The 13,082-nt window shown below is 40.8% G+C and overlaps 1 protein-coding gene across 1 annotated transcript in view; it reads right to left on the bottom strand.

Moving 5' to 3' along the window:
- Positions 1–3,584: 3,584 nt before the first annotated feature.
- The window catches only part of LOC143300935 (1,4-alpha-glucan-branching enzyme-like), a 39,873-nt gene continuing 30,375 nt past the window's right edge, over positions 3,585–13,082 (bottom strand). Inside the window, exons 13-15 of the mRNA XM_076614876.1 lie at positions 8,651–8,784; positions 7,954–8,071; positions 3,585–6,903 (exon numbers count right to left, since the gene is read on the bottom strand). Coding sequence (XP_076470991.1) covers positions 6,856–6,903; positions 7,954–8,071; positions 8,651–8,784 — 300 coding nt within the window. The 3' untranslated portion in view covers positions 3,585–6,855. The remainder of the gene's footprint in view (positions 6,904–7,953; positions 8,072–8,650; positions 8,785–13,082) is intronic.

Here is a 13,082-nt window from a genome sequence, read left to right on the forward strand (position 1 = left end):
CTGCTTGCTGTCTTTTAGTCTGCTGCTGTTTCCTCTGGCAAGATGTCAGCGTATACTGATATAGTTCAGATTATAACACAAATAAACTGATCACTGGAATGGGTTTTCAGATTCCTGGATCTAAATGTCACACATTTCCTTGGATCTTATCGAGAATCAAGACTGTTACCAGTGTCAGCCCTATTGCTCTAAACTCTCTTTGCAGCTGAGAAATGTGACGGGGTGTGGTTGACTGCTTCTGTGACTGGCGCTTTTTCCAGTTCATGGGTTGGACAGTTACTGTTCTTCTGTCAGTATACAACCGCACATCACTTTAGATCGCCCACGTCTTGGTACCAGCGACAGGTCTGTCAAGGTCATGGTTTTCTGCTGATATCAGTATACTGTGAGTCACTTCGTCTTCAGTCTGCCAGCATCAGCAAGGGTTTCACTTTCATGCGATCAACACTCGGTAACATTAAAAAGAATGAAAGGGAGGAACAATTCAGCACTTCCATTTTTCTTGCCCTTTTTCAAAAACATTTTTTTTTTTATCATTGGACAATTACCACACCTGATATCTGTGCTTTATTTAAAAAAGAAAGAAAGAAAAGAACTTGCCCAAGTTCACAACTGTATGCACGCTCACATGTATACTCACTGTCACATCTCATGACAAATCGGATATGAGTGCTCAACCCCCTCGTTCACCCACCCCATCTAGCTAGGGAGCAGTGTGGGTTGTGCTGATTGCACGTAATTCTCAGTCTGTTTCAGTCTCAGTTCAGGCTGTCACTGAACTGAGATCAGCCTCTTCCTGGTTAGCAAGTGACAAGATTCTGGGCTTTTCGCCCGTGACTGTCAGAAGAGGCAGCCGTGCCAGTCTTTGGTGTGCTTCAGGGCTGTTTGCCCGTCTTGACACTCGTCAGTCGGGATCAGTCTCCTCCGAGTGGTCGTGTGCTCTTCGTTCTCTGTTCTTCCAGCCTTGGGGTAGTGGTACCTCTTCTGGAAGGTAAGAGGAAACTGTAGAGACAGTTCTGTGTGTTTTGTCTGTTCGTCTTGTGTTCATGTCAGAAAGAGAGAGGGGGGAGTGAATGTTTAAGTAATTACAATATTTTGCTGTTTTATGTGCATTTGTAGGATGCGTATGCATTTTAGACATAAATTTTGTAAGAATGTGATAAAATAATTGTTACGTGTATTGAAAGGGTTCAACCGTGAAATCTAGATTTAAGTTTTCCATGTGAACCCCTTCAGTTATTAGCTCTATTAATGTGTGTGTGTCACTGTATTATATATGATACATAAGCTAAGATATCCCAACAACCCTCTTTATCCTTTTCCGTCATGTCCTTTTGTTTCCATTGCCAGTCTTTGAAACTTTAATTCAGAGTAATACATTTTCTATATATCAGCCTTTCTCTGTAATAAGTTAACTAGCCAAAATTGCAATGTTCTAGTCCTAGTTTTGGAAGGGGTAATTGTCCGCAACTGTTGTAAGATTTGTCGTTTTTATAAATTCTTGGCCGTGTACCCTTATTTTGTTTGGGGGGGGGGGGGGGGGGGGGTCAAGAGTGAATCCTGCCAGTGGGTAATAGATTATATCCAGTGTTTGCAGCATTCCCACTTTCCGTGTCCATCCACCGACTTCCCTACCCTTCCACTGACCCTCCACTGTCTCCCCGGGAACCCCCCTGCCTGCCTTTGACTTCCATAGTCCAGGCCTCTGTTGGCTGCTGCCGCTGCCTTCCGTCGCCAGCGTTCTCTGGCCTGGTGCTCGGCTGTCTGGGTGTTCGTCTTCGTGTTCGTCGTCACTGCTCTTCGTGTTCGTCGTCGCTGCTCTTCGTGTTCGTCGTCACTGCTCTTCGTGTTCGTCGTCGCTGCTCTTCGTCTTCGTCACTGCTCTTCGTGTTCGTCGTCGCTGCTCTTCGTCTTCGTCATCACTGCTCTTCGTCTTCGTCATCACTGCTCTTCGTGTTCGTCGTCGCTGCTCTTCGTCTTCGTCATCACTGCTCTTCGTCTTCGTCATCACTGCTCTTCGTGTTCGTCGTCGCTGTTCTTCGTTTTCGTCGTCGCTGTTGTTCTTCGTTTTCGTCGTCGCTGTTGTTCTTCGTTTTCGTCGTTGCTGTTCTTCGTTTTTCGTCGTCGCTGTTCTACGTCGTCACTCACTGTTCGTGTTCGTCGTCAGTTTTTCGTCATCGTCACTTACCGTTCGTCGTCGTCGTCTCTACTTCAACGTTGTGCTTGTGTTTCCATGTCTTGAAGCTGTTTTTTTTTGTGTGTGTTATTATTTATCCATTGTCATTTAAGTGTTGTTGCAGCCGGGGTTATGGTTATTTGTTGGCAAGCTCTGTGTGTGATCAAATAAATGTTTGTGAACCCTGAATTGTTGTAGTCTGTGTTTGTGTTGTCTGGGTGTTAGTGCTGGGCTGGGTGGGGGTTTCTAGTCCGCTCTTATAGAGGTCACACTCGCGCACATACACATATACCCACTTGCTGAGAGGGAGAGAAAGAGGTTGACTGAAAAAAATATTCTGAACTGTTCTGATATAAGTGGGAGTGCTTTGGGAATGCTGAGATGGTGTCATACCTGGTGAGTGAGTTAAGTGTGCGGCCACACTTATCACACTTTTTGGTGTCCTTTTGGGTGCTGTGTGGGAAGAAAAGGCTTTAAAAAACATCTTTATATATATGTGTGTGTGTGCCTGCGTCTGTGTATATATATGTATATATATGCACACACACATTAAATGTCTCTCAGAAATCTATGTGTGTATACTTTTTTGTTTGTGTCGTTGGTAGTGGGGTATGGTGGGGAGGGTACACATCCACCTTAGAATGTGTAACAAAATGGCCCCATCAGTTAATCCTTTAATTCTCTACATGGACTCCAACTTTTTGTTGAAATTGCACTACTTGTTTTTACATCCATTTCACTAAGGCTTTTTTTTTTTTTTTTTGACCATTTCACTAAGCCTAGAGTTTTCCACTCCTTTGAGTAATAGCATTGAAACGTTTTAGGGATGGCCTATTCAAATCTTCACCAATGCGTTACTAATTGCCAACAGCATTAATTGTCAGCTTAGCTTGGTTGGTGAGTCTTATTATGTTCTCTCTGGTATGGTCTTACCCTTTTTGTCTATCTATATATATTTTTTTTTTTAAACACATTGACCTGAAAACGTTTCAGTGATCGTGTATTTTGCTGTGTTACTTTTGGTCACAACTGATTTTTCTGTGTGAAATTCAGACTGCTCTCACTTGAGAAGCACCATAATTTTTCCTTTTTTTTATATTCAGACTGAAAGCGCACTTGTTTAACTATAATTATTATTTTCTTTTTTAATACATTTTTGCCAGGGACAACCCTTCCACTGCTGTGGGTGCAGCACATGGGATCTCGTTTATCATCTCATCTGAAAGACTAACACCCACTCAAAGTCTAGTGGAGGGGAGTAAAAAATCCTGTCTGTTCAGGATTTAAACCCAAGGAAACTTGCTCCCTAACCAGGCACATAGCAATGACATATGCATTTCTTTTATAACAGAAATAAAGACGGACACAGACAGAGCGTCTTTCAAGGCAACAAACAGAACTGCAGGAATTGCATTTAAACATTGCAGAGCTTATATTTTATTGTTGCATAATGGCAAACATAATTACGCTAACAACAGATGAATATCATAAATAATGGACTGTTCTATAACAACTGCATATGTAACATTAAATTTGGTTCCTCAAAAAAAAAAGTATATATATATAAAAAAAAGCTGACTCTCAAAAAGAATGAGTAGACCACTGACACTAAGCAACATCATTCAATATTCACACCCTAGTTATGGAATTCACCAATAACTCACTCCGGACGATGGAACGCCATAAGGGTCCTGATGTAAGGTAGCGTTCTGGACAACGGGACGCTGTAGCGGTTTCGACAATTAAAAATTTGTCCACGTTTTCCTCATGGGGTAGCATAAAAATCGCAGTTACACCGGGCATTGCAAACGTGTCAAGGGTCGAATGGAAAGTTTCTTTGTGAGGTTTCTGCGACGATACACTCGCTGGCCAGCCACTGACCTTGGTACCCCACATGACAAGCTAATCTGCATGCATATTGAAAATGGCATTGCAGGTGATACAAGTGGAAATTTTTGGAGCAAACTAGGTCAATGACAGCGGCTTTTTACTGCTGCTGAAGTGATTGAAATACTTCAACCTGAAGGTTTCAACATTGACGAGGATGATGAAGACGTTGAATAAAGTATCTACAGTGAAGAAAGCTACCAGCAAGAAGGCACTGACAGTGACCTTGCTTCTGAGGGCTGTGAAGAAAGGGAGTGGGTGGGCGTACACACGATGTTAGAAGAGGGGTCAGTGGGTCAAGTACAGGGAGTTTCATTTAGTTACTTTCTGTTTAGTATTTTATGTGTTTTTTTTCCTAACCTTAACAAACGTGTCGTCAGGAGGGGAAAGCAAGGGAGAAAACTATTTGTCCGGAGTGAGTTAATATATCTTGGTTAATACTGTTAGTAAAACATGGATATGCCTCTAGGGAAAAAAACATTCATAACAAATAATAATCATCCCTGGTCAAAAGAATGGTCCTAAATATTTATTTGTAAAGCAGTATAAAAGAATCAGAAAACAGGGCGCATGAGCAAAGGGAAGGAAAAATAACAAAAGCTCTATGTTCATTATCACTCTCTTGTATATCAGTATCACAAGACTGAGCCAGGCTCATACATGTATTACATACCAACAAAGCAACGGAAAGAAAGAGGGAAGATTCAGAAAATATCACCATATCCCCAAAACACAAATAAATCAGATGTATATATGAATCTGTATATATAAATCATTATCTTAAAGAAGTGAATCTATAAACAAGTAAAAGCTTTTCAAAACTCCTTTCAACAACACTATTCCTAGTATTTTTCACACACACTTAAATCAATAACATTTCAAAATAGTTCACAAACATCTCAGCTGTTCTCTTTGTGTAAGTAACTAATGTTAGTGCCATTGCATTTCCCAAAATATTGAATAAACATTTTTTTAAGGCTAAACAAGATTATTCAAATCTCTAAATCAATGCTAAAACAAAATTCTTCTGAAATCACACAACACAAATTATCGCTCATGGCACAGGCATTTACATCTTATTTCCAACAAAAGGCAGACTGGAGGATGGCAAGAGGAGACCAAAAAGGAAAGACAAAATCTATCTTCAGCAGAAAAAATTTGATTGTACAGATTAAGGACTGTATACACCGACCCCAAAAACCCTGATACCATCCATCCTATTTTTTTTCTCCCTAGGTGTGACACAAGGGGGGCGGAAAAAATCCTTAAGAATCCACTTAATCTAAACAGTCTGCTGATACCATTATCCTGCATTATTAGTTTCCATTTCCTCTCCTGACAATATTTTTGTAGATGCTAAACATTTTTTTTTTTTCATCCTATCACCTCCATTTATATTTGTACATTTCTTTAAGGATTGGATTTTTTTTTTAAAAGAAGAAAAAGAAAAGAAACTTACTCCATAATCTTTAAAACATAAATTCAAATTTTATACGCAACACACATGGAAAATACACTTGAACAAAACACTGTGACAAACACAATTACAGAAACATCATGGCGCAAAAAAGCAGACACATTGCAGGTACTTTCTATGGCACTGTTTGAAAAGTTTCAAGACAGTTTTCTTATCTTCCTTGCCTGTCACTAAGGGAAGAAATATTATCCTCTGTGGAATCCAAGACGGCGAGAGAGGTGCCAGAGAATCAGCACACTAAGACCTCTTCCCTGCTAACTGTTGATAAAGCCACTTGATTCATATTTCACATGTATACAACATGGAGATGTGTGTGTGTGTGTGTGTGTGTGTGTGTGTGCGTGTGCATGTTGTATATGAAAAGCGTGAAACAGACTGGGTGTAAATTTAACACATCTGTAAGACAGCAAGAGAAAGGGAAAGAGATGGAGTGATAAGAACACAAGAAATGAATCACATCCCCCCAAAGTGTGAGAGATTGGAAATAAGAGGATTTGCTGGCATATGTGTGTGTGTGTGTGTGTGTGTGTGTGTGTGTGTGTGTGTGAGTGTGTGTGTGTGTATGTGCATAAAAGAGAGAGAGAAAAAAAAATACAGTGCCGCAAAAAATCCCAAACAAACAGAAATCAAATCACAATCAATGAGGCCTCAAATGCTAACCAGCTGGCACACCACTCACCACGCCATTCATCCTACAACTGCCCACTATTCTGCACACAGCGGCGAAACGCAGCGCAGCGTGCAACAGAAAACAAGCATCACTTCCCAATCAGGTACATACCAAATCAGTCCCAGATTGTCATGTCAAAAGAATCAAAACCCCATCAAGTACTTACACACCATCTAGAGGGATTTTTGTTTAAATGCACGGGGGAGGGGGGGGGAGAAGTCATCGGTTGCAGTTAGAAGGGAAGGGTGGGGTAGGGGGTGTCCATCCAGGAGACCAACAATAAAGGTTAGAAAAAAAAAAGGAAAAAAAAAAAAAGCCTTCCCCAATTTCAACAGGGAAGGAAAAAGACCAAAGATGGGTTGTGCAGGACCTGGTCATACATTCTTCGCAGCATCAGGTCACAGTCTTTTATCCACTTCGCTGTTCTACGGCGTCCTGTGGGCAACCAGTTCTGAACAGACTAGGTCTTTGGCTGATTTTCCCTGGAACAAGATTTTTTTTCTTTCTTCTTTTGTTGTTGTTGGGTTGAACTACGTCACTGATGACTCATTCCCAGGGTGACTCATTCTGGGTGAAGCAGGTCTTTGGTGAAAGCCTTTCCCCCTGGGATGACTGGTTCAGGGCGGGCAGTCTGGCATTTCAACATCAGTCCATCTTGGCCAGGACAATGGCTGTTCGACACGGTATGTACACCTGCACACACAAAACTTTCATGACTGAAGGAAGCCAATACTGACTGAGAGAACCAGTGATTTGGGGGAAGGATGAAGGGTGGTGGTGGGGACACTCACTCTGTGACTGAACCATTACTGCCGGCAGTATAGGACTTTGTAGGTGGTGTCCTAAGTACATTAAATCAGAACAGGCACTCCTGAACACCACCATAATGACTAAGCAGCAGTGCAGTGTCAACTCTGGTGTGTGGCCTCCAGGTGACCTGACACTGATAGTTCCCTGTGGACTGCCGATGCTGTGATTGCAACAGAACCTGGATGTGGCTGTGCATGGATTTAAAATAAGTGGCATGGGAGTAATGCCACTGTTACTGAGCAGATGATGGGGCATTAAAAAAAAAAAAGAAAGAAAGAAAAGAAAAAAATGGCAAACTGAAGAAAGGCAGTGAGCTGGCTTTACTTGAATTCTGAACTGGTGCAGGCTTGGGCAGACTGCCAACCAAATGGGTGTTCACTTTGAATCATTAACTACGTGTTCAAGACTTGAACCATGGGGCACTTACCCTGCCTATGAGATCATGCTGAATGTTTATTTTTTCCTGGTTTCTAGAAGGTGAAAAATCCTTTAAATTTTTTTGGAAATTCACTACACCATGCTTTTTTTTTTGGGGGGGGGGGGGGGGCTTCTTTTTCATACGTCTTTTTGAGACAAACTTGTTGTTGTGCTCAACCTTTGTGTGCATGCACAGAAGTGCATGTGTGCGTGCGTGGAGTGTGTACATAGTGTGTGTGTGTATGTGTGTATGTGAGTGAGTGAGTGTGTGTGTGTGTGTGTGTGTGCGTATGTGTGTGTGTGTGTGTGTGTGCGTGTGCTGATCTCGTTCCTACTACTTTTTTTTTTTTTTTTTTTTCAAATTCTGTTTGTGTTCTCTGGTCACATAGTCTTCATTCACACTGACAATTTCCACTGAAAAAGTGACAGTAATTAAAACATGTTCTTCAATGGCAGAGTGCATTCAAATGAACCCTGTCACTTTTCCTCCACGCCTCTCCCTTTCCCCAGACTTACAAAGGCGTGACAAGGCCGATCATTCCAGGGTTCACTGACACTCCAGAACTCGGTGCTGTGGTCAAGTCGTCCATAGCCCCCAAATTCTTCAGCGTCTGTGTCCAGCACTATCTGGTACCTGACCAACGGTCAAGGAAATCTCTGTGTTTCTGATCAATACCGTACATGCTGTTACAAATCATGTCTCAAGTGGACTGGTGGTCTAGTGATAAAATGCGTCTACCTAGGAAGCGGGAGAATCTGAGCAAGCGGGAGTGAATCCCACACTTGCCAGTATTTTCTCCCCCTGCAATAGGCAGTGGTGGTCTGGATGCTAGTCATTCTGAAACCAAAAAAACAACTGAGGTTCTGTGTGTAGCATGCACTCAGCACATGCAAAAACTCAAACCCACTGCAACAAATGGATTGTCCCTGGCAAAATTCTGTAGAAAAATCTACTTCAATACAAAAACAAACACACCTGCTGGCAGAAAAAAAAAGAAAGAAAAAACAAGGTGGCACTGCACTGAAGCGATGTGCTCTCCCTTGGGAGAGCAGACCAAAATTTCACACCGAGATATCTGTTGTGACAAAAGAGCATTACATTACACATTGCAATACAAAGTGACATCACAAGAGCAAAAAGGCTCCCTAAGGCAAGGGCAAGACAGAGCCCCTGAACATGTACAACACAACACACACTGCATCGAAAGGATACTTCCCTGGGTGTTTCACCCCAATCTTGTAGTTGGTGAAGCTCTTGTCTGGATGGAAGTTGAAAACAAAGACCAGCTTGTCAGTACGGTCAAAGACTATCACCTTGTCGCCATTGTGCTTCAAGCTGACAAAGTTCTGGAACAAACCAATCATACAACTAAATCAATAAACAAATAAGTAAATAAATCATACTACTGTAAGAGAGTTTACAAACCAATCGGATACAAACCTGCACAATTCATATGCACTATAATCTGAGAGAAAGCAAGGTTGTGAGAGAAGGTGTCAGTCAAGCCAGAACACTGAAAGCAAATGGACGAATGAAGAGAGAGCAACTCAACTGCACATCTCTGTGTGTTATTCGTCAGAGTGTGATGACACAGGCTAATTCCACTCAGCCACACGCTAGCATCACACACCTAAATTACATTAGCATCACTTACAGGATAGAACAACACTATTTTAAAGCCCAGCAAATAAGATAAGTTATCAATGAAGAAAATTGAAAAAAAAAAAAAGTAAAAAAAAAAAGTAAAAAAACAAAACAAAACCCTGCCATGGCAAATTATTTCATGGTTATTCAAGACTGCATCAACTGAATGAAGACTAAGCTTCATGGTAACTGCTTGTAATTCCCTGAAAAAGGAATAAAAAATAAGGAAATTATTTTACAGTTATTCAACACCACAATAAATGAATTAAGACAAAAGCTTTACAGTAACTGAAATCATTTTCTCCTTTTTTCTGTCTCTATTTTGTGAAAATCAGTACATCAAACACATTTTCAGTCATATTTGAGCCACAGGTTAAGTGCTATGTAAATGCAATTTTTACCAACAGATGTTTGACAGAGAACATCATTTTACAAGCCTCTTGGCTTTGTTTTGAAAACAAAGACTGGAGAAGGGGCATGTCCACTAGCCCTGCAGATACCCGATGACTGACAGGCCTACAGTGGATATTCCAGGCCTGTCAGTTTCACTTTCACTTTCTCAAGGTCAGGCATTGAGTGCATGCATATATATTTGTGTACATCAGTGTGGATTTCTTTTACAGGATTTTATCAGAAGACAACACTGATGTTGCCATGGGTTTTTTTTTTTTTCAGTGTGCCAAGTGCATGCTGCAAACAGGAACTCGGTTTATCTATCACCTCAGCAGAATGACCAGACGCTCAGTTGAATTTTCCAGTTGAACTTAGGAAGAAGGATGAGACCAGGATTCGAATCAGGACCCCCATCAACACTGTAATGTATTAACCATTCTGTCACCTACCTCCTAAAAAATGTGCGTCTGCTGCATGTTTCCTAGGCTGGCTAGTTACTTTGCAAGCTGCACACAGACTGAGAATTTCCATCGAAAGACATTCAGGTGCCTTCCATGAAGGAAGTGGAGCGGTGGCCTAGTGGCAACGAGCCCGAAAAGGAAATCAAATGTCCACAGGATCGAGCCTAATATACGGACCGGGTTTTTAAATCCCTCCCCCCCCATCCCCAGTAGACCTTCAACGGTAGTGGTAGTCTGGGTGCTAGTCTTTCAGAAGAGACGATAAACATGAGGTCCTATCTGCAGCATGCACTTAGCACACACACAAAAGAACTTTGGTAACAAAAGGGTTGTCCCATTGCTGACATCCAGTCTAAGTAATACTCTCAATTCAGGAAAAAAATTTAAAAGAAATCTAAAAGAATGTCTCAAAACAAATATTTTGCCTTACATATTAACACTAACTAAATAAATACATACACATGTGGTTGTTTCCTTACAATATACACTTCCATATATCTGCGCACACATACACACTTCAGAAAATGATTGAAATAAAACAATCAATCAAACAAAACAATTAACAAAAACAACAACAAAGAAACAAAAGAACAAACTGATTTCAAACCACAAAATTAAAAGATCAACGATCCAGATTCTAAAAACAGCAGCCACCTTCATGTCTGACAAGGCAGTTTAATGTTGCTGTGCTGTCTTTCAAAAACATTATTGTTAAAACCAAAAAAAATCTTCTGATGGCAAATTCCTTTAGTGCGGGGTGTAGGGGTGAGGTAGTGGGCTGGTGGTGGCGGAGTGAAGAGCGCACCTCCATACAGTCTGTCTTCTTTCATGCAAGTGCAGAAGCTTTAATGAAAAGGAAATCACACACTGGAGTCTTTCTTCAAACTTCCTCCATTCTGGAAACATTTAGTCCCTTGCCGTAGAAGAAAAAATAAAGAAAAACTATCAGCAAAAAACAACCAAAAATACCCAAGATCAAAACACACCATACACAGTAGCTACATTTTACTTTTGTTCCTACTACAAGCTCAGAAACGGTCAGGACCCATATCAGGGTGGTTTTTCTGTTAACGTCTGATTGAAATTACGCCTCAGCAAGTTTCACTCTTTAATAATGAAGTTTCTTCCCACAAATTACATTAAACCGGAAAGGCACACAATGCTCCTGACAGGGGTCCCCATCTTCTCCACCCAGAGTACACAAATGCTTCCAAAGCAGGACACACATGGGGAACTTTCCATCTTCGGGGACATGGGCACGCCATCAGCTTTCCTGGCACGTGAATGGGCTGGAACTAGTCTTCCTATCCCTTCAGGAGTTCAACATAATGCAACAGAGGGATCAGTCATGCCTTGCACAGACAACACGACCAAAGCTTGTTACCTCAACAAGCAAAGGCAGAAGGGTTTCCTGCCCCCTTTTTTTTTTATTTATAGGACCAAAGTTTCAGTGCTTCTTCATTGCTTGGTTCAAAACTTCAGTCAAAAAGGCAGCTACCAAAACAATCAATCATCCTCAGTTATGCTTAATTTTCATTTCTAGAACTATGCAATGCAAATCTGACACCTCTGATACCAATAATAAAAAAACCACACCCCTAAAACAAAAACTGTTTATGATTGAAGATTTCATGAAGAACACAAGATTCAAGAGATGCTTCTTGTGTCGCCACACCTATTAACTCTTTGGTGATGCGCCAGTGCTTCGGCGCCGGTGCTCTGCCCGCTCAGAATGACATGCTGTAGTGTAGGATTTGGCGGATCTCAGAATTTTTTTCATACACTCAGCAGTGTTCAATTAAAGAGAAACTAATCAGGCTGTCTTGAGGGGTCAGTCTAGGAAAAACTGAGTTATTTCCCCTTGACCGTTAACTGCATGAAAGGCTTTTTTTCTAGACTTTCCTGGACTGGGTGAGAGGTCGATCTTTACATAACCAACCAGTGTTGTGATCTTTTTAAAAAATTTTTTAAACAGTTTGTTGTGCAACATTTGACTTCAAACTGATTCATGAGAATCAGGGAACGTTACTGTGTGAGAAAATCATCTTATGCTGCCTTGTGGATTTGCTGATGGATATGACATGCCTGGTGGGTACAGTATATCTATTTTTCTTTTTTTTTCTTCTTTTTTTCAGTATTTAGTGACATAATTTAAAATTAAAATAAAAATATTTTGCAGTATTTAATGAAAAAACTGTTTTAAAATGTTAAAAGAAAAGATGGTAAACTTTCTAGTGATATATAATTTGTATGTCTTTGTGTGAAAGCGTGTTGAATTTCTCAAATATGTCCATATTTGCCTGTCACAGTAAAACTACATGCACTATTTAACTACGTCTCCATAGAGTTAACCTGTACAACACATGGGATGTAGAGGAGGGAGGAGGATCACAAGGATGTGTTCAAAGCAGCTCAACTGAAGGATATAATTAAGGAAATAAAAAGGAAAGAGATAAGCCAAGAAAATATAGCAGGTAACAGAAAACCCTCTGAAGCAGCATGAGTGCACTTTCCCAAATATGGAGGCATTATGTATGAACTGCAAAAACATCCAGTGTGTGTGTGTGTGTGTGTGTGTGTGTGTGTGTGCATTCATGTGCGTGCATGCGTGCGTATGTGGGACCTGGTTGTCGAACATTTGACTGATCTTTCATATCACACAGTGCCAACTTCTCTTTAAATAATATCACACCTGAATATAAAGCAGCTCTGCCCATACACAGACAGTGCTGAAAGAAGCCAGTGATCAATATGATCTTTTTCGTTTGATTAGTTCACATCAGTGAAAACTTAACTGACAAGCAAAAAATTACCTGATTAGTTTTACATCAGTGAAAACTCTTGACAAAGCCAAAAAAATGATCTGATCATTCTCCAACACTGAAAACTTCCCTGACAAACCAAAGAAAGCCCAAAACAAACCAATCCCCCACATGTCTCAGGTTGTGCTGAAGGCAATGTATCTAGTTTAAAAAAAACCATGCCTTTGCATATGCCATTTTCAATCTCCCTCTATCTACGTACATTGTGTTCAATACATTTGCTTTCATCTAAAACAATGACAGCTGAAAACCAACGCCAAGCTCAGCAGAATTCCCAAAATAGCAGGCACATTCCTTTTCGGGCTGAAATGTGTAAAATTTTGA

The sequence above is a fragment of the Babylonia areolata genome, chromosome 27 (assembly GCF_041734735.1).
Source record: "Babylonia areolata isolate BAREFJ2019XMU chromosome 27, ASM4173473v1, whole genome shotgun sequence".
Classification (NCBI taxonomy): domain Eukaryota; kingdom Metazoa; phylum Mollusca; class Gastropoda; order Neogastropoda; family Buccinidae; genus Babylonia; species Babylonia areolata.